Source organism: Natator depressus, chromosome 7 (assembly GCF_965152275.1).
Source record: "Natator depressus isolate rNatDep1 chromosome 7, rNatDep2.hap1, whole genome shotgun sequence".
Lineage (NCBI taxonomy): Eukaryota > Metazoa > Chordata > Testudines > Cheloniidae > Natator > Natator depressus.
The window spans coordinates 71,189,971-71,217,302 of record NC_134240.1 but is presented as its reverse complement, the minus strand read 5'-3'; the positions used below and the strand labels follow the sequence as shown (position 1 = coordinate 71,217,302).

Here is a 27,332-nt window from a genome sequence, read left to right as displayed (position 1 = left end):
GTTGGACAGTGCTTTGAGAACCACGAGGTCATACTTGCAACCATGGTGGTTTATTAAGAGAAAAACAAAGTCAATCAACTTTATTATCTGTTTTTTTTTTTTAACACTTTTATTTTGAGAGGTTTTTAAACAGTAAGTACACTTGTATTTGAAATAATTAAGCTATTGAGTAAATGAGATGTTTAAGCAGGATGATACATTTCTATATTGACCAACATTCTTTGATGGGCATCTTACCCCTAAACAAATAGTGCTTAGCAGTTAGGGTACAAGCTCTAAAGCAGTCAAAAAAAACAGATTGTTATCCTGGTCATTGACAAAACTGCCTGCCTGGAGGTCTGTTGTCTTCACTCTGCTTCTGGAATTAGCTGAGACCTATTCTTCTGGTAGTAATTGACTCTTTAAAGGGCTGCTTTGCAATTTTAAGAACTTGTGGGTATTTCAGTGTCTTGTAGGTAAAAACATTCTAACAATGCCTCAGATACTGTAATTTGATTTGTTTATGTCATTTGTGAAGTTTAAAAGGGACATGATCAGATTAAAATCATAATTAAAAAAGAAAATATTCTAAACTACTATAAACAACTTGAATGATTAAAATTGAGATTTAACAAATCTACTTTTTCCTTTTCTCTGGTTATGCTGTGTATTTACTTTTTGCAGTCCCCCTAGTCTAGATAGTGAAAAATGCACTAGTCACTTTTTTGCTTTTGTTTAATGAATTTAATGTTTAGCTTCTGGCACGCAAACTCATTGCTACAGTGTTTGGATTGTAAATATCACAGGTCATGTTTTAACAGACAAAACATTTCTACTGGATTTTTTTAAATGTCACGTAAATGATTTTTTTGTCTTAAGTTCTGTACTTTTTTTTTTAAATCAAATCTAAATTTTGGGCCATTTTTGACTGCAGTGTTGCTTTTTTGAACTACATTCCCCAGGGCCAGCCCCTTAAATTAAAAAGACAGAAAATGGCCTTAATCTTCCTTCCACCCTTCGCATTAACTCTGTAACCTGCTATATTATCTCCTCTCTAAAAGAAGATTGGAAAGATTCTGCTTCCAGAGTCATGGCTGCTCTTGCCACCCCTTGCCAAACCTAGCATGCAAGATTTATTGAGAACATAGACATACAGGTTATATCATCCCCCTGCTGTCTGTCAGAACTTGCATTTGAAGTCAAATAACTGTAAGGAGTTCTAGTGGACGTTGGATATGATTTTTAAAAATCTAACAAAATCTTGTCGGAGCATGGTAACTCTTAATCTATTGCATTACACTTGCTGAGGTAAAGTTTTAGCTGGCTTTCTACCTAGCTTTTATTTGTGTGTAGGCACATATATTTGCGCTTGCACTTCTGTTGGCACAGCACCAGTATGCATGCCATGTAAAGTCTAACACTTTTAGTTTTATCTCCTAGACTTACATGAGTGTTAAAATTTGCAGTTTCAAAACTCATTGTCTTCATTAGGTTTTGCAGGCGTAAATTCAAGCACTTATGTATGTGTGCAGGTGTTAGTGTACATGCAGGTATTTACAGCTGCGAAGTGCAGGCACAAGTACGTGGCTCACGTAATCCTGCACATGCCTAAATTAAAGGCGGCATTTGCAAATTTAGGTTGCATTCCTGCGGTTGTGGGAGGCTTTTAGTTTTCTCCCTCTTAACTCAATTCTGGGTGCGAGGGAACTTTAAAAGACTGCTACTGGGTATGTTTAGACCAGCCATTGTGAATGTTTAAAGGGACACAGTCAACTTAAAAAGTCACTTCTTTTTGAACATTTTTATTTAGGTGTTACTTGTAACACTAGTAAGATTTATGTAAATGAAAGATGCTAGTTGAAAAACAAATATTTTTTTCAATGTTTTCTTTCTGCACTTGATATTATTTTGCTTGTAGCCAGTTTCACTTTTCCCCCCTATGTAGTCAATATTCCCCATTGTTTGAGAGTTTTTACACAACAGCAAGGGGGGAAAAAAGTTCTTCCATTTGTTTAAATGGTGGGAGGGATGCAGGGGAGGGGAGAGGGAGAGAAACCACAGAAATTTGTGGGGAGACTCGAACAAGTATAATCGCTAAGATTACATTTAGCTCTTATAAAAATTGACTTGATTTCAAGTCAACGTTGTCTCCTTTAAAGAGATAAGTGCACAGAAGATGTTTTTCATATCATTCAGTGAATCCAGATGAATTTACAAATTAATCAGGCCATGAAGAGAGTCAAGGAACTCATCCTAAAGCAAGAAAGATGTAGTAGACTTAAGATGTTAATATTTTATTGATGGAAAGTACTGTGTTACACCAGTTAAGAATTGAATGTCTCCTTAACCCATTGGGCAGCACTAGAAACTAATATGTCCAGCATAGTTTACAAAGGCCTGATTTTGCATCAGGCTTATGACCATTATAAAAGCCAGTGAATCTGAGTATTTTGGATACTGTACCAAGGGGTTCTTTCCCTTTACTTTGGACTTCCTCTGCTGAGATGTAGGATGTCTCCTTTTGAATCTGGGAGGTGGTAAGATTTTAAGTTGATTTCTCTCACTTCTTCCTGGAAACTCCTATAAATCTCCATGAATCTCTGCTCCCTACATTACTTTTCTCAGAAGGGTGCTAGAAGGTGTAGCTGCTCGTGTGTGTGTGTGTGTGTGTGTGTAATTAATATATATTAAACCTTCTGTTTGCAATGTAATTATGAATCTGAAACTGACACTCTCATTGTCATCAGTGTTGGCACTTACAGATCTCACTCTGTTATGCAGATTTTTGGAATATTGAAGAGAGAATAAGGATAATTTTTCCAGGGGAGTGGGAAGGGGAAAGTGCGATGGGATTTCTCTCGGAAACTATTTTAAACCTCCATTCCCCTCACCCCAGTTGATCCTTTTCTGAGTTGCTTTTGTACTCCTCTGTGTTCATCTTCCTCCTCCTGAAAGTAGTACAGTATCTAAAACAGCTATGGTCATAAAATGACATGATCTCTAACAATGTGTCGTCATTTCTGCTCATAGACTGGTGTCAGGGACATAGATCATAGGGAGGGGGCTTGTCAAGGCTCAGTTATTACTATTACAAGATTAATTACAGAACTGCATGGTTTGATATTGAGTACATAATGGTTACCATGTTTTCCTGTATGCAGCCACTATACCGTTAGCGTGTAATTGCTTCCTTATGTTGTATGCTTGGAAATCAGTCTCTATAAAAGAGAGACGACTGCTGTATGAATGTGAAACTAAAAAATAAGTTCAAGGAACAATGTTCTAAGGCTTTATTGTGCTGCCTTTTCATGATAGGACAAAGTACATTTTAGTAGAACATGGAAATAGGCTTTTTAGAATAAAACTACTTTAGATTTTTCTGGAGTGATGCTAGAATATAAAATAGCAAGTAACCTACCTTTATGTATGTTGATATCTACTGCTTTACAGTAAGTAGTAACAAAACTGTTATTGAATCATTTGAATCGTGTTTATATTTGTTTGAGAGTAAAAGCACATATTTATTTAATAATTTGCTGCTTTGGAAAAAATGTTGAAATACAGGACACAACAAAACTTATTAAAGGTTTAATTCCTTTTTTATATAGCTGCATTTAATGTAATCATTCTGCTGATAGTCTGTTCTTCCTAGTACTATAACTTAAATAACCAGATCTGTGGTGATACTTTTATCTTAAAGAATTTTACTCTTTCAATTTGGAAAGGCTGTGGAACTAGGTGGATCTCAATCCATTCAGTTGCATGATAAGCTTTATTGGTAGAGACAAAATCTGATGCACAAGAGCTCCAGAAGACTTCATTCTGATGTCTTTCAAGATTGATGCCATACAATTTTCTGAAGTTCTTGATGGATGTGTGTCTCGGAAAAACTAATTTTCTTTAGCTAAATGGTGTATTTTTCTCCTCCCCTCTGATGAAATATCAAACCTGCTCAGCAAATCAATACAGTCAAGAACATCAATAGCAAAAGTGAACTTATACCCCCCCAGCCCCGTGTGCCTCATCTGCCTGTATCTTCAGATGTAACCATTCTGAAGCTATTTCTGAAGTCTTTTGTCATATTGAATTTGCATAGCGGGAACAGGGTCTGTGGTTATAAACCTTAAAAACAGTTAACTTGTTAATTTCTGAATAGACTTTCCCACCAACAGCCTCAAAGACCATTTGTCTAGAGCAGTATTATTCCATTGCTTGTTGGTCTGCCCTGTAATATACTGTTTTTATATCTAAATGTAAAACCTTGTGAGAGACATGACAGTAAAAGTTACATTTGTACCTTCCATGACTGTAACTTTGAATTTATGAATATCAAATGTCAAATATGCTGTGAAAATTAGAAACCTGAACTAATAAGCTGTTTGAAACTTCTTAATTTTAATGATCATTCAGAAAGGACACTAATAAATGCTGTATTAAGCTACCTTATTCTCACTTCCTGAAACTTAAAGAGTAACTTTCAGTGTACTCTAATGTGTGAATCTTTAATGTTCCTTTCTGTGTAACTATATGGAAGTGCTCTTTCAGGAAACCCTTCTTAATACAAGTGTGATCACGGAGTACTTTGGATGAGCAGTCCAGTTTACCAGCTCAGCTCCAGTCATCTAGAATCTACTATATACCCTGAAGATCTTGTTTCAGTATCCTGCTGAAACTGTCTTGGATAAAGAGATTGTCTTGTGGTCTGATTTGAAGCAATGAATTTATGTGATAATGCTTTGCTTATGTTGCTAATTTTGTTTTTAAAAGAAGTTCAAACCCCCCAAATAGCTGTCTGGATTTTGTTGTTTGAATTGTTTGGGTAGGGTTTAGTTAGAAGGGGATTAATCAAATGGGAATGGATGCTAACTAATCAATGGGATTTGAAGTTAAGCATGTACATAAGTGTTTGCAGGATCAGGGCCTAGATCTTGAAGATTGATGTGGAATCATTTAGTAGAGAATTTAGATTTCAGATGGTTAGTATCCTATGAATTATAGAAATACCACATCAGAGTAGAAGGTTATCACTCCAGAGACATGCACTTCCGAGACCCAAGGCTGTAGGCCTTCTCAGATTTTCTACGCTAGAATCAGAATAACTTTCTTAAGATATTAGTAAAATGTGGACTTAGTACTACACTGGAATAGTCATACAGTTTTGGTCTGTCTAGTACCTGTCCTAGGATACAGTGGAGGCCCAGTATTCAAGGATTAAATGAAGATGTTCAACCTATCTACTTGTGCCCACACCTAATTGATGGGGAGGACCAGGACCTCTTTTTCAGTGACTTCAGAATAGTTTTTTATGAGAGTTGAAAGGATTTCCACCTCTTGGGTTCAAATATTCCCTTATGCAGGAAAAATGTGGGGTGGGGGAGGAGGGGAGATGACAAGCAACTGAATTCCTACTAAAATATTTCTCCACCCTGCAAAATGAGGTGTGTATCTAGTTGTCAGGGGCATTGCGTGGGAGGCTGTGTTGTAGAGGAGGAGCTTCTACATAACCAGCAGCATCAATGAGCATCAGATCGGAAAACCTGTAATGTACTAAATATAAATCCTGAATAAATAGATGGTGACAGTCTGCTTGGCACCATTTTTGAAGGTATAGGTGTTTGACAATGTGCCTCTAGGTACAAGTACCCCGCTGGGCAGAACTCTATGGATAGTGACATCTGGTTGAAAGACTAGCTCACTTCCTCTGGTTTCTCTGAATCCTGTGCATTTCAGAAAGGAAATTTTAATAATGAATTAAAACCCAAAAACTACTGAGTTAGTTGACAAAATATGACTCTATAAGAAGTCTGAATTTCCCTAGATAAATGGGATGGCTAAAGGGTGAGGACGTCTGCAGCTCATCAATAGTGTAACTGACCGCGCTCTTGAGTCTACAAACTGAATTCCTCTTGTGAATGAATAAGCTTCTAAAAGTAGTGGGTTATTGCTACTAGCTTAAAATTAGCATGAATACCAAATAACTTCAGGAAAAATCATATTTGGGGGGAAGAAAAGTATCCATCCTGTTTTTGGGTAGCCAGAGTGATGCATTTAAAACCTATCCAGTGGCTAGAGACGGAACAAAGCATTCTAAGGAATTAGAGAAGTGTTGTTTTGCTTCATCAAGTTTAATGGGAGTGGATGGGGGAGGGAATAGCGGAGCCCCCTCTGTTGGGTTATCAAGTTGCTCTGATTTATGCCAGTTCAGGGCCATGTGTATACAGTGCAGAACTTTCAGTCACTCAGGCTCCCTGGAACAATACAGCGGAGCAACTACATAATAGAGAACACAATCCTGTTAGTTGTTAGCAAATAGCTTTAAAATTAATATGTAAAAGAATAAAGAACATCAGAGACTCTAGAGCCTAGAGGCTGTTAAAACACCCAATCTAAACCACATATAACATTTTGTGTCCGCTCCAGCCACTGAAATAATACCTGGCCCTGGGATTTCAGTGTTTCACAAATATTGAATATCACTAAACCCCAGGGAGGTGGGAAGCAGTATTGCCACTTTACAGATGGGAATGCTCAGGCACCGAGTGATTGTATGGGTTACCCAAGTTTGTGTCAGACCCAAGAATGGAACCCTTCTGACACATGGGCCCAGGCCTCCATATGTAGGGAGGGAACTTGGTTACTGTCATGTGTGTGCTTGTACCGTTGGAGCTCCCCTTTTTCTCCAAGGGTACCATGAGAAGAGAATAGCTGTAACTTGCATTTGGAGCCTCTTGGAGCACTGTGGGCTGAGGCTAGCTTGAGAGATGCTGATTCAGTGCATCCTGGGTGCCCTGTCCTGTCCTCTTTCCTGTCAGCATGACCCACTTTAGGGACTGTACTGGCTGGGCCCCAATGGGCAGACTTTCTACCTCTGGTTACTGCACCCTTGGTTACAATGGACAATCAAATCCATTAGCTGTAAAAGAGTTTAGAAAACATGTCTCCAACGTAGTCAATATTGTTCTGACTTTCTGTAGCCCATGTGTTTGGGCTCCGGTTCCACTAGGCAAAAATGAAGTCTTGCTAACTTTTCAGGGTTTTTCTTTAAATAAAGATTAACAGTTGGCCTAGTGAGACTGCGTTGCAATTAAATTCCATATCATGGCATTTACCTTCTACTGAATCTGAAAATACCATCTATTGGAAAACAATCACAATTGTCCTTTTTGGTTTCCAGTAATGTTTGTTACATAGTCTTCCTATTTCAACAGTGAGGACAAGTTGTGTGGTAGTTCTGTATCTGACAAAGGGTTTAAAATGTGATGGCTGGTGTGATATTTTGTTGTAAGGGTTCAATGCAGATGGGTTTTTTCGATGGTGGTTTTTATTTTTTTAAACAGTCAGGTTCTAATATCCAGGACATCAGATTAGGCATTTGTTTAATTAGATCCATTTTTGTTTTAAAATTTTGCCATAGAATCTCCCCAGTTTGGCTAGCTCAAGGGGGAAGTATTAAAAATTTTTTCCAATCCAATGATGGAAATCAGAGGTGGAACAGACTTACTAGGCAGCCCCTGATGATGCAAGATTGTTCGTTTTGTTTTTATTTTTATTTTGTCCTGTTCTGCTGTCCACTTCTGTCATCATCAAAGCATTTAATGATGTGTGGCGACATATGTGTTTAGATTAGAAGAGCAACACTCTCCTCTGAAACGATATAGCTCAGAAACCCAGGTGGTGATGGAAAAAGAAAGGGATTTTTGTCTTGGTTTCTCTTATTCATTGTATTATTACATTTAAGCCAGCATTTGTGTTGTACCTCAAGGAGTTTGTATGTCTTGCCTGAAAAATAAATATAACCGCAGAGAAGGGATTAGCTCCAGGCTTGTTAATTGTAGGGGGAACTGAATATTATGACTTTAAATCATAACAGTTTGCATTTATCTGGAGACATTTGAATAGGACTAATTGATGCAAATAGGTGGATCTTTTGTTTGTGAGATTTTGACTTTTGAAATGAGTATCTTCGTAAATTATGCCTCAGAGCCACTTACATAACCCTGAAATCACAGCCCTGAAGTCTGGCTGACTGTGTAATATCTTGAGATGCTGAAGAAAAGAGCCTACTCCTGAACTCATTCAGACAAAACTCTGAATGTAGTTGATAAGACCTCTGATTGAGTGAACAGCTCGTGGATTGGCCCCGAAGAGAAGACTACTGGAGTATCCAAAAACCCCTAAATATAATTAAAGAAACCTACCTGTTTTATTAATCAAGACTTTCAGATTTAGAGCTTATAGATGCAATAATAGAACTTTCCTGGTTATATATCTGTTAATGTTTGCTTGCATTAACATCATAGGTAAATGGCCTAGATGGATAATGTTATGCTTTTAGCAATGTGACACTTTAGATTTCTCTAAAATAGCCAACCAACCCATCTCCCCCTTGCAAATAAAACCTGTTCTTCTTGACGTTTTGAAATGCCTGTCTGACAGGTCATCTTTATCTGAACGGGTAGCAAGCTGGCATTTGTATTTCATTCTTCAGTGGTATAATGGAAAGCTCTGTAGCATGGCAGAAGTCAAAACCCTAGAAATCAAACAGCAATAATAGTTTACATTTAGCTGGTACCATGGGGTTGCCACAGAACATGAGGTTGGGAGGGGATACCCTGCAGTGTATATGTAATCTTGTCTGAAATTGCGTCACAAAATGCATGCGACTTCAAAGGGATCTCACAAAACTGGGTGATTGGGGCAACAAAATGGCAGATGAAATTCAGTGTTTGATAAATGCAAAGTAATGCCAATTGCAAAACATAATCCCAACGCTACATACAAAATTATGGGGACTAAATTAGCGGTCACTACTCAAGAAAGAGATTTTGGAATCATTATGGATAGTTCTCTGAAAAACATGCGCTCAGTGTGCAGCGGTAGTCAAAAAAAGCTAATAATGTTAGGAATTATTAGGAAAGGGATAGATAATAAGACTAAATATCATAATGCCACTGTATAAATCTCTGGAAACCCATATGAATACTGTGCCGTTCTTGTCACCTCATTTCAAAAAAGATGTATTAGAAATGGGAAAAGTACAGAGAAGGACAACAAAAATTATTAGTATGGAACAGCTTCCATATGAGGAGAGATTAAAAAGACCGTGACTTTTCAGTTAGGAAAAGACAACTAAGAGGCGATATGATAGAGGTCTATAAAATCATGAATGGTGTGGAGAAAGTGAATAAGGAAGTGTTTTTATTTACCCCTTTGCATAACACAAGAGCCCCACGGGTCACCCAATGAAATTAATCAGCAGCAGATTTAAAACAAACTTCTTTACACAACACACAGTCAACCTGTAGAACTCGTTGCCTGGGGATGTTGTGAAGGCCAAAAGTATAATTGGGCTAAAAAAAGAATTAGAATAGTTCATGGAGGATAGGTCCATCAATGGCTATTAGCCAATATGGTCAGGGATGCAACCCCATGCTCTGGGTGTCCCTAAACCTCTGACTGCCAGATGCTGGGACTGGACAACAGGGCATGGATCACTTCATAGTTGCCCTGTTCTTTTTATTCCCTCTGAAGCATCTGCCATTGGCCACTGTCAGAAAACAGGAAACTGGGCTAGATGGACCATTGGTCTGACCTAGTATGGCCATTATGTTGCCACATTCACTGTCACGTGTAAAGTTACTGCTTTGAATCATGGGTTTTATTTGATCTAACAAAGCAATTTTTTCTTCCTTCCTTCCGTTTTTCTGTTCATCCCTCTTCTCTGCAACCTTGTCCAGTCTTGGGATTTGTTTTTCCGAAACGCTAACGCTGGAGCCCCTCCTGGTCAAGCTTACCAGACACACTTACCAGACCTTTCAAAAAGCAGAGCGTTGTTGTTTCTGAGCCATGGATTGGCAAAGACACCAGGTAAAGCTGAAAAACTAGTTGAGGACCACCTGGCTGTGCAGTCATTGATCAGAGCATATCAAGTAAGTGTACTATTGCTGCTTATCAATATATAGGGGAGGGAGTTTCCTTTTAAAAGCACTTTGCACATATTAACAGATTGCTTTCTTGTGTTTCCTCTGTCTGTATGTTTCCATCTGTTTTATGCCTAGATTGTAAACTCTTTGGTGCAGGCACTGTCTTTTTATGCTGTTTGTACAATGTGTAGCTCAGTGAGGTTCAGATCTATAATGGGGTTCCTGAGTGGTACTGCAATACATATTGATTGGTCCTCAAACATTTTTAAGAGACCGATAACTTTATCCCAGTTGTCCACCTGGGACACACAGAGGTTAAGTGACAGTACTGCAAAGGGTGTCCATATCCAAGCAGGGACGGTTTAATTCATCTTGGTTCTTTTATTTCACGCATCACTGTGGAACTGGAGCACCTCTAGGGTTTGGCCTCTTCACCAAAACAGTTGATCCTCAGCTCCACCTGCCCATCTGACTCTGTCCAGATGGAGAACTGAGTCAGAATAAAGAAATGTTCTGAAATCCAGCTTTTTCACTGGAGCAGATTTTTCCTGGGTAATAAGTGATAATACAATCCATTGCAAAACAGTTGCATATTGTGCAGTAGCTTAAACTGTAGCTGAATTAATGTCTGTCTTATTTTTTTCATTAAGGTATGTGCAGTGAAATGACATTCTTCGTTGTCCTCCACAGTGTGCTTTGCTTTATCTGAATCTGTTTTCAGACAAGGGAAAGCCACTGTGATCTATATCAGTTTTACCTTCTATAAGCTCTGAGTTCTCTTTCCCTAGGAAAAAGGAAGCAGTATACTTTGAATGAGAGAGCAAATTCAGCAAAATGTGAATCCTTATCACTGTGAATACAAAAGTTGGAGAAAATAGTTTTGTGACTTCCCTTTCAGCTCATTCTATGGTATCATGTGGTTGAGAAGTAGCATCCTTGTCCCTGTGCTAAATGTGTTCCACTCTAAGTGTTAAATGAATGCATTCTGCAGTATGGTAAATAGGTGCAAAGACCTGTGTAAATAGTCATGTCATGGAAGTCACTTAAATAAAAGTAGACTATGCCGAAAATATGGTCAGTTTCACACCATCCTATTGTTCCTTCACTTGTGTGAAATCTATAGCAAAATTTTGTTGAAGTAGCAGCAAGAATTACAGAATGTTTGGTTGCTCTGATGCTAAAAAAAGCAGTTGGAAACAAAATACGCAGAGAACACAACTTTCCTTTATTTGGAACTATATATTCCCTGACGTAATTGATGGAATAGAGGTGTCTTTGTTTGTTGTAGGCATCTCCATGACAAAATAATGAAAGGATTATTTAAAAGCATTTTGGTGATTATAGATGTATCTAATGCTCTCTATAAATTGTTGAAGAGATGCTATCAATTGTAAATGCTTCTCTGTCAGATAATTAAATAAATATAATGGAGAAAGACCTAAAACTTTTGATTTCTCGGACTTGCTAGTTTTTTGTGCTTTTGTAGTAGACTGCTCTGTGGCCCTTCTGTTGGGAAATTCAGTAAATGTACTGATTTTTTTCTAATACCGGATTCTAGATTCTGTGAAGGAGGACTTAATACAAAATCAGATAGTAATTTATGTTAATAATCCTTTGCCTTCCTTCCCCCCCCCCCCCCAAAAAAACCGACTAAAATGTTTCCAAGTAAATTTCCTGATTTCTCTCATAATATAGATGATCAATTATAAGATTCGTTATCTTTCCACAAGGCATAATAAATCTAAAGCACATGCTTCTGATAATCTGTGTGCTTAAATTTATGCAAAAACTGTATATGAATATTAATGCAAACTTCTAGTCTGTTACCATCTGGAGATGTTGACAGGGATGATATCTGTATTGATATATTTTTCTTATTTTGCTGCTACCACACTCTGAAACCAATGTGGAGAGGGGGAGAAAGTCTTGAATCTTTGTTGTGATCACCTCAGACTTCATTCTCCTTTTTCAGAGTCCTATATCCTTCTGTTCTTGAGTAGGATTATGTTTACGTTTGTAGCCAAATCAGAGCTAGTGTTTAAGTTCTGTAATTACACCCAAATCTTATTCATTGTTTGCCTGAAATTTTGGGGCACAAATAGTGGAAATCTCTCAAGAACAGTTAAGTAGGAGATTTTTACCACCTTTGGCTGAAATCTTGCAAGAAACATTATTTCAAGAATTTCAGCCAAATGTGAATTGAAAAATAGGACTGTTCAAATTTTGGATCCAGTGCAAAATTATTTGATCCTGAGTTTTGAATAGGAGCATTCCTGCCCCAGGCAATTTGAAGGGGATCATATGAGGTTTTGGTGTTTTGCCCTTCTGTATTAGTTCTCTACGGGTGACAAACAATTCCATTAAAATAATTGATTGAAATGCCTTACATTGTGATTAATTATAGAATCTTTCTTAATATTTACTAAATTACAATGCTATCGTAACCATTAATTTTAATGTAGTTCATGGAAATGCCTCATCACTTTTTCTTTCTTTCCCTGTAACTATAAATGGGTCTCTAAAATATGCTTTTGTACAGACTGTTCCTAGCATGATTTCTGGGAAACAATGTAGAGTAAGACTGACCTAATTCAGCTCCTATTTGAATAGATGGTAAAACAGGGATTTTAAAAACTTGAGTATGATTCATTCTGTTTCCTTAAATGTGTGGCTGAATTTTAACGAAGTTTAAAACCTAGTCATTTAAAAAAAAAATGGGTAAATCAATTTTGAAAAATATGGAACTTGTTCTACAGAACTTTGAAAGGTTTGATTTAATCTATGTTGAAATGGAAGTTGTACTTTCTCAGTCATATTATAAAGCTTCAGATGCTCATCTTAAAGATGATATTTTTGTGGTTGTTTAATTATTCCTAATAATGAGACACTTAATTTTTAAAAATTGCTTTTACTCTTACAGTGCAATTTTTTTGTCCAGTGTAAGGTAGCTAATAAATGTTTACATCAATAGTTTTGCACAATTATTTCTGCTTGCAAGCTGTGATTCTTTGAAGCTTCATGAATGTAAGGGTCTTGGAATATAGTGAACATTACAAAGTTATGAGCTCTTTGCTGGGAAGAGCAAGCTCAAAGATTGAATATGAATGTATATTCTTAAGTAGGGCCAAAAGCAGTGGTCCTATGTGATGTACCTTGGTAAGAAAATGGGTGTAAATTGTAAAGTAATGCAACCTATACCAGATTATTTAGGGGACTTGCCGTATCTTGGACATTCCCATCAGTTGCTTTCTGCTGCACCTCTTTACCACCCCAACTCCCCATCAACTATGACATGTAAGTTAGTCATTTTGACAAACTGAGGCAGGTAAAACCACTGTACCACTTATGCCTGATGTGTGACATATATTACCACTCACTTCACTGCATAATTTACCCCAGAGACTACCATTGGAACCTGCATCTGGTTTCCCCAGGTTTGAGTTTTGTCCTCACTGACACAGCAGTGAGTAGGAGCCGATTCTAAACACAGGCTGAACTTTGGTGTGATCTCAAGAAGTCAGTTGGGTTCTTTATTTAAAAAAAAAGGTTTGGTAAATAATAATAAGCACAATAATAAAATAAAAGGCACAAACAAACTGCTTCCATATCATCTTCTGTTATCTTATTATTTCAAACAGAGGCTTTCAAGCTACTTTGGGTGGAGTGGTCAAAGAAGCCTGTCCTAGTGGTCGGTAGAATTAAATGTTTTCTTATGAAATGGTCTGCAGAACAAAACAGATGGGGGAACCCCCTGATTTTGAAGGTGGAGAGTCAATTAAGCTTAAATTGGTTTATTGGAATTGTTGGAATTTTCCTTAATAGGGTGAGGAGGAAACCAATATTAAAACACCTTTGAAAAGAATTCCCTTCTGTGCATTCACTCTTGAACTGATATGTAAAGTATTAACTCATTTCACAACACATTGTAAATTTGTATGCATTATTCTTCACACAGCATTCTCACAATTTTTTTTTCTATTTCAATAATTTAGCTTATTTTTAATATTAATGTTGCAAACCGGGAGCACTGTCAGACTTGTGATTTACATGTGTCCCTAAAAACAACGTGTCTTGAAAGTGTTTTACCAAGAGTGGGAAATATTATTCAAATGATAAATCTAAGTGTGGTGCAGAAGTGCTTCTTTTGACATTTACTGTCACTGAGTGTAATAATTAATAATTTTTTTTGCCAGATGGCTTTTTGTGAGACTTTTACTGTTATACCTCACGTGATTTATGTTATGTTGTCTTGGAATAGTTATCTATTACAGAGATTAATTAACAAAAGATAATTGAAAATGTTAATATCCATAGAAAATTGTTTCCCTTTTTCCTGAGTTTGTGCAGTTGATCAGGATAAAACCTGTAAGTGGCAGAAAATAAAAATAATACCCAATGGAAATCTATTGAGAGGCTCAATCTTGCAAGCTCTACCTACAGGGCATATTGCTTACTACCATGAGTTCAGATGAGATTACTCGCAGTAATAAGTATTAGGTTTTGGTCAGAAGTGTTTGCTGGATTGGGCCCTGAAGATGAAATCCTGGTGTTAATTAGTGAATTTTGTCACTTACTTCAGTGAGATCAGGATATTAGAATATTACCCTATCATGTGAGAGACCAGCATGACTTTGGAGATGTCATCCTAGCCCAGTGGTTGGGGGAGACTTTTTTTTTTTTAAATATTTTTTCCCACACCGCTGCAGCATTGAACCTGAATTTCTTCACCGCCCTCCCACCCCCACTATTTGTATCTTGTAAACTAAATCAATGTGAAGTAGCAATTGAAAAAAGAAAACGTATATGCTATATCTGGCATTTTATGTTGTAATAGACAATGTTACTGTTTTGTGCTTTCAATGAACCAAGTAAGCATCAAATAGACTTACACACAAAGTGCCCAGTATTCATATGCATATACAGCTGCTGTAGAAATGAAATGCTGAATTTTCCTTTCTGGCGTGTGTAGTTCCCTCCAAACTTCATATTTTTGAAAGTGTGGCTTTATGCTAAAAAGATGTACGTAAAATGGCACCATTTTAATTGACAGATTTTTTTTTTTCAGAATTATAGCTGTTAATACTAGTGCCCCAAATGAGTTACTTTTACTTCTTCTGTTAATGCTGCAGAACAAACACAGCTAAACACTGATGGAGCTGAAGATTCTGTTCCATCTTGAGTATCGTCAACAGAATTGTTTGCTCAGATCTAATCAGATACACTTGTGTAGCCATTGTAAACAATGAGGTTGCACAGATGTCATCAAGAGCGCAATGTGACCTGCAGAATTTTTAATACTGGTGATGATGCACGACAACCCTGGCTCGATCAATGCTAAATGTACAAGACTGGCAATTATAGAACAATGTTTTGTTTCGTTTCGTTTCTTTGTAAACAGAGCACATATCATATGGAAAATAGATGCAAATACCAAACTCCACAATGGCATTTTTACAGAGTCACTTTTAAGAGTACAACTGCATTTTAAGAAATGTTCACAGCTGCTACCTCTTGTACTGAAATTCTAGTTCAGCCCTTGGCATTATAGTTTATTTTCACCCATGTTTAGGACACTAGTATATTGAATGAAATTGTAGTCAAGTGACTCATAATTTATCCATGAATTTAAAAAATAAGCTGTGTCTGGAAGTTTTATATTAGTACCTGAAAAGGGAAATGAAAAGAATATCCTATTACTATTATAAGATATATACATGGTTCCTTAAATTTGCCCAGAGTTTTACAGAACATAGATAAGCAGCAATTTCTGATAGAGGTTACAATTTATGTACAATTCAAAAATTAAACTGAAAAGTAAGCAAGATAGAGAACATAATTGCTTATGTCCCCAGTGTTGAGGTCAGTGTTCATAATAGGGATTATTGGGGCATATATCCAGTGACATACTCCTTATTTTCAGTTCTTTTCATAGGGCACTATATTGTGACACTTACATTAGTGGGGTGTGTGTGTGTGTCCGTCCCCAAATAAAAACCCCAAAACAGAGTACCAAAAAAATGCCACCATGACTAAATAATGGAGGAAAAAATGGTGCTTAAAGGCATATTTTGAAAATTGATAGTCTGGTCCTACTGAGGGCAATAAAAAGGAGCATAAACTCTAGTAAGTGTAAAAGTACAATAAGGCAAGCTAAAAAAGAATCAGAAGAGTGACTAGCTAAGAACGCAAAAACGAAGAGCAAAAATTTTTTACATCAGAAGCAGAAAACCTGCCAGTCAGTGGGTCTACTGGACAATTGAGATGCTGAAGGAGCACACAAGGAAGACAAGCCCATTGCAGAGAAGCTAAATGAATTCTCTGCATTGATCTTCACTGCAGAGGAGCTGGGGGAGATTCCCACACCTAAGCCATTCTTTTTAGGTGCCAGATATGAGGAACTGCCCTAGATTGAGATATCAGTAGAGGAAGTTTTGGAACAACTTGATGATAAAATAAACAGTAATAAGTCACCAGGACTCGATGGTATTCACCCAAGAGTTCTGAAGGAACCCAAATATGAAATAGCAGAACTAGTAACTGTTGTATGTAACCTATCACTTAAATCAGCGTGTGTACCAGATGACTCGAGAGTAGCTAATATAACACGTGTTTTTAAAAACGGCTCTAGAGGCTATCCTGGCAATTATAGGCCAGTAGGCCTAACGTCAGTACTAGGCAGACTGATACTTTTGTTCTTTGCTATAGTTTCAACCAGGCACATAGGTGAACACGATACGGTGGGGAAGAATCAACATGGCTTTGGTAAATGGTGAGACATAATTTCCAATCTATTAGAATTTTTTGAGGGTGCCAACAGGCATGTGGACAAAGGTAATCCAGTTGATATAGTATACTTGGACTTTTAGAAAGCCTTCGACAAGTTCCTTGCCAAAGGCTCTTAAGCAAAGTGAGCAGACCTGAGATAAGAGGAAAGGTCCTCTCATGGATCAGTAACTGGTTAAAAGATAGGAAATAAAGGGTAGGAATAATTGGTTAGTTTTCACAGTGGAGAGACGTAAACAGCGGGTCCCCAAAGGAACTGTACTGGAACCTGTGCTGTTCAACATGTTCATAAATGTTCTGGAAAAAGGGGTGAACAGCGAAGTGGCAAAATTTGCAGACAACACAAAATTACTCAAGACAGTTAAGTCAAAAACTGACTGCAAAAAGTTACAAAGGGGATCGCACAAAACTGGGTGATTGTGCAACAAAATAAAAGATGAATTCAACGTTAAGGACAAAGTATTGCACCTTCAAAAAATAATCCCAATTATACATACAATGTGATGGAATCTAAATTAGCTGTTATCACTCAAAAAAGAGGTCTTGGAGTTACGGTGGATAGTTTCCTGGAAACATCCGCTCAATGTACAGCAGCAATCAAAAAAGCTAACCGAATGTAAGAAACCATTAGGAAAGGGAGAGATAATAAGACAGAAAATATAATGCTGCTATATAAATCCATGGTATGCCTGCACCTTGAATACTATATGCAGTTCTGGTCACCCCGTCTCAAAAAAACCCCAAACCATTATTAAATTGGAAAAGGTGCAGAGGAGGGCAACAGAATGCTTAGGGGGTGTGGACCAGCATCCTCCAAGGGGGCAGAAAAAATACTGGGATTGTTCAGCTTAGAAAAAGGATGACTAAGGAGGGATATGTTAGAGGTCTATAAAATCTGAATGGCGTGGAGAAAGTGAATAGGGAAGTGTTGTTTACCCCTTCACAATAACACACGAAGTAGGGATCAACTAATGAAAATAGGCAGCAGGATTTAAAACAAATATAAGGAAGTACTTTCCACAGTGCACGATCAACCTGTGGAACTCTTTGCCATGGAATGTTGTGAAGGCCAAAAGTATAAGTGGGTTCAAAAAAGAATTAGATAAGTTCATGGAGGATAGATCCATCAATGGTTGTTAGCCAAGATGGTCAGGACACCACCCCATGCACTGGATGTCCCTAACCCTCCAATTGCCAGAAACATCTGGCACTGGCCACTGACAAGAGGAAACAGAGAAACGGGAAAGGAGGAAAGAATGCACCGCAGCCTGACTCAACAATTCAAATCTGCCCTTCCATTGGGAAATGCCTGCCCCAGCTGTGACAAGAGCTGTGGGTCAGGGATTGGTCTAATTAGCCACCTGTGGATCCACCTGGGATAACCGGCTATCATTTTATGGACGATAATCATACTCTAACTCTGAGGGATGGTTGACTGCTACTGGGCTAGATGGACCATTGGTCTGGCTCGGTATGGCTGCTCGTATGGTTTTTGTGTGTGTATGTTTGATGATTCCATGAGTTATCTGTGTGTTGGGGGCACAATTATTGGCAAGTTCTTCCTTTTTACTGACTTTATCATTTTTTTTTTTCTTGGTGTTTCCTCCCTCTTCCTACCTAATTGCACCCATACAGATCCGTGGACATCATGTGGCTCAGCTGGATCCCCTAGGAATCTTGGACGCAGACTTGGATTCATTTGTTCCATCTGATTTAATCACTACTATTGATAAACTGGGTGAGAACTGCAAACTACTTTGATATAAATCAATATGTTTGGCCAGAGGCATGTCTTGTGGTACAGTGTATCCTCTAGAGAGAGTCACTAGGCGAGATAATTACAACAACTGAGTATTCTGTTTTTCTTAGATAGGACAACTATTAATTAGTGAAAATATTCCTCTAACCTTTTTGGTTACTTTATGATAAATCACTGTGACTTTTTGCTTTGATTGTGATACGTTTTTTGTGACTCTAACCAGTGACCACTCCTCAGGGAAATTTGAAAATAGAGCATTCCCTCATTCTTGCACTACCTATTCGTAGAAGCAGCTATAGCTCATTGTTCCAAGCTTGGGGCGATCAAGCATACTTTTAGAACATTAGAGAACAGAGTATGGATTGGCTGATGAGATGGTAATATATGATGTAAATTTGGCAATTTGCACAGTTATATTACAATAAGATGGCTAAATCATTCCAGTGAAGCTTCTCCCTTTGCAGCTGGTTGCCACTGCATGCTATTTAGTTGGAACTTTTATTGTGGGGAGGGTATGGGGGACAACAGAATTAAGAACAAGTGCATAGTAAATGAACAGTTACACAATGCCCATAGTATCTTCCTAGTGTATTAAAAGTACAGGAAACAATCATACACAGTGCATGGTTCTGGACCACATCTAAAGCGACTAATAGATATAGACATTTCTATAATTGCACATCACTATGGTTTGAGCACTGTGCAGCAGAGATCTTCATTGTCAACTGAATCAAATACAAAATGCATCCTATTCAGTGTTACATAAGGGCTAGTTTCTAATAATTATTATTTTTAGTCATATGGTCTTATTGTTATGACTTAGATATATTCCAAAAATCATATTGTCCTAAAGTTTTTTTTAGAGTGATATTATAAACATGCTAAAATCTTAATACAATAGTTCAGTGACTGATAGTTTTTCCTGTTCCTTATTTACTTCTGTGGAACAGTAGACTGTGCATTTCCATGAATGAATCTTTCTGTGAATGATACAGAAGCTACATATTTTTAAAAAGTTTTGATATAAGTTTTCTGACTAAATGAAGAGATGCCCAGACTAGTCTTAGTCCTCTCAATGTGAATCCCATCTTCTTTTCTTAATTTGAAGAATCTGTCCAAGCTGTATCCTGTATCTCAGGGATTGGCAACCTTTGGTACATGGCCCACCAGGGTAAGCCCCCTGGCGGGCTGGGCCGGTTTGTTTACCTCCTGCGTCCGCAGGTTCAGCCAATCGCGGCTCCCACTGGCGGTGGTTTGCCGCTCCAGGCCAATGGGGTCTGCGGGAAGCTGCGCGGGCTGAGGGATGTGCTGGCCACCACTTCCCGCAGCCCCCATTGGCCTGGGACAGCGAACTGCGGCCAGTGGGGGGCTTACCCTGGTGGGCCATGTACCAAAGGTTGCCAATCCCTGAGATACAGGATACAGCTTGGACAGATTCTTCAAATTGACAGATTCTTTAAACTGGCAGACTGCGTGCCAAAGGTTGCTGATCCCTGCTGTATCTTAGAAGAAGAAAATGGAGATTGTAAAATTTTGAACACTGACTGTAAATCTCAGTCTTGCAGTCATCACTTAACGGTGTCTTAAAGCAGTGGTTCTCAAACTTTTTTTTAGCAATCCAAGGACCCCCATTTTGATTTATAATTTTTCAGACTCCCAAACCCCCTGCTCAGCCTCAGGCCCTGCTGCCCCTCCTCTTCCCCGCCTCCCCTCCGAGTGCACCCCCTCCCTGCTCCTCCCACTCCTTCTGCACACCACTGAACAGTTGTTCAGTGGTGTGCAGGAGGCGCTGGGAGGGAGGGGAGTTGATTACTGGGGCCAGCAGCCCTGGACATGACTCCCTGACCCGGACTCCAGCTTCAGAAATCCTGTCTTAGAGGAATAATGCAGTGTGTCCTGGTTCTCCAAGATTGCTTTAGCTTTCTTAGATGGCATTTGTTTCAGAGATGAAGCAACATGATCATGATTTCTGCTAGAGCAGAAAGAGCTGAAGAAACCCCATTCTTAGTCCTTGGGGAGTCTCCCCTATCTGAGTCTGCTCTCTAGTACAAGCAAAATAATTATAATATGCTAGGACCTGAGGAGTAGTAATATCTGTATTATTAAATTAATATAAAATTAACAAAATATAGATAATTTAAAATTAAAATACTTGCATCACCTTATGCTATGTGCAGTCTGCTACTGCTGATTATGGTACCTGTTGAAATGCAAGGCACAAAAAGCAGCTGTAGATGGGAGGGGCTGTTGTCACAGGGATTGTGGGAAAAGAGGAGGGTTCCAACGTAAAACAGAGGGGGCAGAAATACACAGTGTCACCTAATATTAATGTTTGGGACATGCAGCTTTGACCTACCAGGGCGAGGGGGTGATCTATATCTTTTGTCATGCTAATCACAGACTAGATGACAGTAGAGGTGACTTGACTGACCAGTCTCTGGTGGCTTTATGTGAGAGCTCAATACCCAGGCAAGGTGAAGAAGGTGCATTACACACATTGTCAGTGGCACAGGTTAGTGGCTTCATGGGAGTCATGCTAGTAGCTAGCCTTATGCAGGTCAAGGAGTCATTTTGTGATTCCTTCTCAGTAAAGTGACACATGTTGCCTTGAGGGGAGTGCAGGGTTTTTCCCTCTCTTGGGATGATTTCATTTCTTCTCTTTGTTGTTTACATTTTCTGTAAAAGGAAAGCCTCAAGCACTCAGGATCCCAGCTGTATTATCTTCATTGTGAAAAATAGTCTGCACTTTTGATTAAAATGAGGTTATTATTTCCTCCAATGTGAGGCACCATCAGAACCCTGATGAGTTTGGCTCCCAGACTCATGCATTGCATAAGAGAAATTAGTTTATCTTCTCATTCTCAGCCTGCTGGGAAGAGAGATGGCAGGGAGAGCACAAAGGTCCTTCAGGGCAGTGGTTCTGAACCAGGGGTCTGGTGCCCCCTGGGGGGCCATGAGCAGGTTTTAGGGGGTCTGCCAAGCAGGGCCAGCATTAGACTCTCTGGGGTCCAGGGCAGAAAGCCAAAGCCCCACTGCATAGGGCTGAAGCCCAAGGCCCTGAGCCCCACTACCCAGGGCTGAAGCTGAAGCCTGAGCCATGTAGCTTCGCAGGGGCCCCTGTGGAGTGGGACCCTGGGCAATTTCCCTTCTTGTTACCCTCTAACGCCGGCCCTGACCTTTATATGCAGAAAAACAGTTGTTCTGACACAGGTGGGGAGTGGAGTTTTTTATAGCATGTTGGCGGGGGGAGGGCCTTCAGAAAGAGAGAGGTTGAGAACCCCTGCTTCAGGATATCCAGAGCATACATGAAGCTTAGCATGACTTTGAGTACAAGTTCAGTGCAGACCATTGGCGTGGCTTCTCTGAACCTCAGAAATAATGCAACGTGAAATCCTGGGCATCCTGAAAAACTATCAGGAGCGTGACATCACATGGAAAAAGAAACTAGATGCTTGCAATGTGAAACAGGAAGGGATGGCATGTTTAGAAGGGATGGTGCCATGTAAGCATGTGTCTCGTGGGATGTATGATATGAATATGTTAGAAAAAGGAAGTTGAAGTGTGGATAATGGGATTTCCAAGCTCAGTGCTAAGTGTTCCCCTGTGGCTTGAGATCAATAGGGAAACTTACAAAGAGCCTCTAATGACCACACAAGATACTTGAATATCATGGCCAGCAATACATATTTCCTGTATGTAGTGTCCCATGCATCAGTTCCCTTTAGGAGTTATATTTACAATACAGCTAGTTGCAAGAACACATTTTGCAAAATAGTAATGCCTAAAAAATACCTTCAGTGAGGTCTAAGCTCAAAGGTCCCTATCCCTTTAAACCTGAAGTGATGCTGTAGTAAATTTGCAGTGCTGAGGTAAAAGACACAGCTGTGCTATTTGTGCCCACATCACTTCTATTACATGTTCCATTGTTTGCATGACCGCCCATGAAAATCCTGCTAAGTCAGAGAGTGAGTCAGCAAGGAATCAAATAAAAGTAAAGCTGGTGGCACTGCGTTCTTTGCTTTAGTGTCACAGACTTAGAACCAAATCTCTTAAGTACTAGTAAATTGCACTGATTCAATTCTATGTGTGTCTGTATATGTGCCTTTTTCAAATTTAAAGTGAAAAATGAAGTGCTATTTATCTAGTTACCATTTATACTTATTTTACTTATTTTAAATGAAAAGATTACGTATTAGTAATAACAATATCAATGAACTGACACTGTTGCATGGTAAGTAGTACACTGAGTTCCATAGTGGTTTGGCCTTTACATTGCTTAGTTCTCTTCCCCCTTCTAGAATTTGAACACTGATCCTTTTTTTCCTTTCCTTGTGAACTCTTAGATCTCTGGGTATTATTCAGGCTGTCAGTCAATGAAAGCTAAAGTACTTGCTTACAGTATGTGTTCAGTCTGTAATGGGTTAAGATTAAGTTTCCTCGTGCAGAATCCTCACCATGTACTTTGAGCAATGCTGTGGTGCTGGTTGGTCTTGTTTATACCTCATTTCTTGGAACTGCAAAAGATAGGTTAAAGATTGGCAGAAACTGATTTCTTGGCCTTGGCAGGTTCAGAGATCCCTAAATTAAGGGTGGAGATGATGCATTCTTTTCACAGTATCTGGCCTTGAGAGGAACTCTGATTTATAGACCATCTGGTTCAAATCTGAAGTTATTGGTAGGACTTCTGTTACTAATAGCAAAGACAGGGTCAATTTCACCTCCTAACGTTACAATGAGACCCTGAAATTTTTTCCCCTGTGGGTTTCCAGGTCAAATGTAATATAGATAAGATGTTTGATGGCATGTGTAAGATAAATTGATAATCTCAGTGAATATCCCCATCTTGAAAACTAATTGGCACTCTAGTTGGCACTCTCTCAAAAGCCAAGGACTGAATGTGTGTGCAATGCAATTATAGCCCAGCTTCTGCTGCATCTCTTATAAACACATATATTATTCCTTCAATCTGGATTTTCTTCAGTCTGTATAATTACTTCTGATTTTTGCTGCTGCTGCTATTTTTAGGCAATGTGGACAGTAATTTATTATATTGCCCAGTGGTTGTATAAAAGCATTCTATTGGCTAAAAGACTGCTAATTATTTTATTTGTCTTGATCTTACTTATAGACTTTCTAATTTTTACACTTTTAGATTGTAGGAAGAGTTTCAGGAAATACAACTTTATGGACCTATCATTGTTTTCAAGAGAATATAAAGAGAGATTTTAAGAGGAGAGTTGCCAGAAGTACCTGGAATGAACTCAAATATGTTATGTATTTTTGTGTCCCCAAAAATGCATTGGGAACAAAAAAAAGTAGTCGTAAGGGAATCGTCCAGTCCCTCCCTGAAAAATCTTCCAGTTTCAATTTAGAAATTACATCAGTGAGGATCATAAAGTAAAAATTTGGGAAGCTAGGACAAGGGTTATGGTGTGATGGGTTAACCTACATATGTATCTTTAATCTGTTTAAAACTGGTTTTTCTTGTGTTGCCACATTTCATGGCAGAAGTGAGTTGAGATGAAATTTAAAAAAAAACCAAACCTATAGTAGTAGGAACTTGGAATACAGGGAAGGCGCCATGTTATTCCCCCTAGTGAAGGTTTTCTGTCACATGCAGCCTTCCATTGGAATATTGTACCACTTACTTGCGTAGCAGATACTGATCTAATAGATGAGATTTGCTCCTTCATCTGATAAACCTCTTGAAAACTCTGCCAATGTGCTTGTTAAATATGGGTTTCTCCAAGTGTGTGGTGTTCGTTACAATCTGGCAATTCAAAATATTTTCCCTTTTCTCCAAGGGTAAGGGGTCTTACAGCAGCCTTAAACTTTCACTGTGTATTGTCTTGACCAGGACATACTGTCTGTTTAGCTTGTGCTTTTTTTCTCCCCACCCCCTCACCAATTGACACACTGTAGGGCTGTATGGGTTGCATGAATCTGACTTGGACAAGGTTTTTCGATTGCCTACAATCACCTTCATAGGAGGAGATGAGACTGCTCTTTCTTTACGAGAGATCATCAAGCGGCTGGAGGTCAGTGTGGCGATATATCTTGTGTAACTGCTTTCATCCAGATGGAAGTGAGCTGTTGTCAGTTTGTATATTATAAAATTGGTCCATTCCACTTCAGTTGACAATAGGACACATAAGGGAACTTCAAATGGCATTCAAGGTGACCCTAGAGCAGTGGTTCTTAACCTGTGGCCCAATCAGCACAGAGCTGCAACCCATGTGACATCCTCAGGGCCAAACAGGTAGTATTGGATGCAGCCCACATAACACATTGTGGGCCGCATATGCGGCCCACAATGGTAAATAGGTTGAGAACCACTGTTTCTATAACCACAGAGTTTCCTGTAAATGGTAGAAGCTGTTGGGTCATCTTTCAATGCCAGTGTAATGTAGGAGGTGGTGGTGGGCCATGCAGCACAATACTAACGTAGGCCCTATTCCTGCAAAGGGATCAAGCTAGCTGATCGCTTTGCAGGATAAGGGCCCCTAAAACATTTCTTTGTTTTTTCTTTGGGTCTGTCACAGAGAAACTCCTTATAAACCACTAGTTTCCATTCCATGCATTTCCTCAGGACGCATTGTGAGCTCAATCCTGCAGCCTTGACATCTGTGAGACTTTTTTTTTTTTTTTTTCTGGTGTAATGACTTTGGGATTGGGCCCTAAACTCATGACCACTCCAATACAGATTGGAAACAGCTTGTATGATAGTGGCTCTCCCCGCCCTCTCCCCCCCGCCCCTCATAGTTATATTTTTTTTCCCCAATAGCCGATGTAATTATGCTGTATGAATTCAGTGAAACTGGAAATGTTTAAGAGAATAATGTGGGAAGAACCCAAAATGAGACAGCAGATAACATTAGAAACGTATCAGTACAGTGCCTGATCTTGCTGGATGCTCCTTTGACGTACTGAATGCTGTCACCACTGGCTCTTTAGCACTTTGCAGGATCGGACTCATAGCGCATACAGGGACACTGTAGGGGATCCATGGTCCTTTTCTACGTTGCAGACGTAGAATGGATCTTTTAAAGTTGCTTTGTGCCTGACCGTATTATCTCCCTGCTATTTGCGTGGCAATTTTAAAAGTGCCAGGCTTTTAAAATCTATTTGCACATCACATACTCATGAAACGAAACATGCTATAAAGGGGAAAAAAATTTAATTGCAGAAGTTTGGATTAGCTTTGTCAACATTATCACAATCAGACTCTCTTGTATATTTGGTTTGGTGCTTTTTTTACTGTAAGAATCTCTGTATTTGGTGCTCCTATTAACTTCCTCTTATGTGTAATATATCTTTCCAGTAAACATTTCCTCTAAAATAAATAATAGAAAACTTTTAAATACCCACAATGACAAACTAGAGTTACTTCCAAAATATGTTGATTTTGCCATTATCAAAGACCAAATTAGGTTACTTCCCCTACCCTCTCAATTTAGTTGGAAATCTGAAATTGATTCCTAGCCTTTTAAGAATTGCCAGCTATCAAACAATTTGCATGGGGCTTCATAAATGTCTTTTCACTGTCTTTATTACTTGATTTCATTTGATAATTTTTTTAAAAAACCCTTTGGATAAATTCTGATAACCAATTTGAATTTTTTCCTGCAGCATCCAAAGCAATGACCGTGATCTGGCTACATTTTTTTTTGTCAGTTAGATTAACTTCATCAATTAGTTTAGGGCATATATATTGACCTACTTTTAAATGATTATTACCAGGTGAAAGAAATCTTCCAGATTCCAAGTGTCTGAAATATTAGTTTCTGTGGGGAAAGTTTGTGGGGCTTGGGAATCCTAATCCAGGATTTGGTAAAAGAATTGAATTGCTTACTGCCCCAAGAAAGAATTAATACAAAGGGAAGGGAAATCACATTTTAATACAGGGAATGATAATGGAACGGTGGTGGGAATGATAACAAAAATAAACTACTTGCTTTAATTTTAGAATATCTGTCCTACTTCTCCCAATCCATGAACTCCCAAAGTTGTAAGTTTCTAGACTTCATGTTTTACCTCCCAGAATACATACTGTCAGCACATTGGACTGGAATTCATGTTCATCAATGATGTGGAGCAATGCCAGTGGATCCGACAGAAGTTTGAAACTCCTGGTGTCATGAAGTTTACAAATGAGGAAAAACGGACATTGTTGGCTAGGCTGGTGCGTTCCATGAGGTATGTTGGGGTTTGTCCAGCAACATTTTGTTTTCTGTTTCTTTTGAGGGGAGGAAGGGATAGATCACATTCTTGGGTATTTCCATGGCTTTTGTGACAGTTAGCAGCAGATTCACTGGTTTGTGTTGGAGGTTTGGGAGAATGTTTTAATAAACCAATCCATGTAAGTAGTTCATAGTTTCTGTCTGAAAAGAACTCTTAAGTGGTTTTGAATGCTGTTGCTGAGCTTTCCCATCCAGTCTTACCTTCTAAAGTACCTAATTGTCCACGATACACTGTGTACTTTTCCCCCCTCTGGTGCCACAAAACTGAAAAAGCCATTGTAACTGGCCCTCTCAGAATTTCTCTGGTGTGAGGAGAATCCCCAGGTGGTGTGTAGAGTAGATGTGCTCCTCCTCTATTGGGCATAGGTGGCATGGCCAGGTTATCCCTGCAACCAACTGATGCTCTACTGCCAGAGTGGCCCCTTGGGGTCAGGACAACCAGACATAACTTAGCGTACTTCCCAGGCTCAGAAAGCTGTACCAAGAGAGAACAGGATTTGGAAGCATAAAGGTGACTTAAATGCATGTCTGTTTCCTCACTTCTGAGCTATGCCAAATGCAGCTGTACCATGGCACTCTCTGACCCACAGACTTCTTTCATGTCCTGTCTGTTTAGTGACCTGAATTTTAAACAAGTTGAAGGAGGTG

General features: G+C 38.9%; 1 protein-coding gene across 3 annotated transcripts in view; it reads left to right on the top strand.

The window, feature by feature from the left end:
* Positions 1–27,332, top strand: part of OGDHL (oxoglutarate dehydrogenase L) — a 109,935-nt gene that overhangs the window by 18,524 nt on the left and 64,079 nt on the right. For all 3 annotated transcript variants that reach the window (XM_074958735.1, XM_074958736.1, XM_074958737.1), the window contains exons 3-6: positions 9,717–9,908; positions 18,321–18,423; positions 24,367–24,482; positions 26,486–26,640. In XM_074958735.1, coding sequence (XP_074814836.1) covers positions 9,717–9,908; positions 18,321–18,423; positions 24,367–24,482; positions 26,486–26,640 — 566 coding nt within the window. The remainder of the gene's footprint in view (positions 1–9,716; positions 9,909–18,320; positions 18,424–24,366; positions 24,483–26,485; positions 26,641–27,332) is intronic.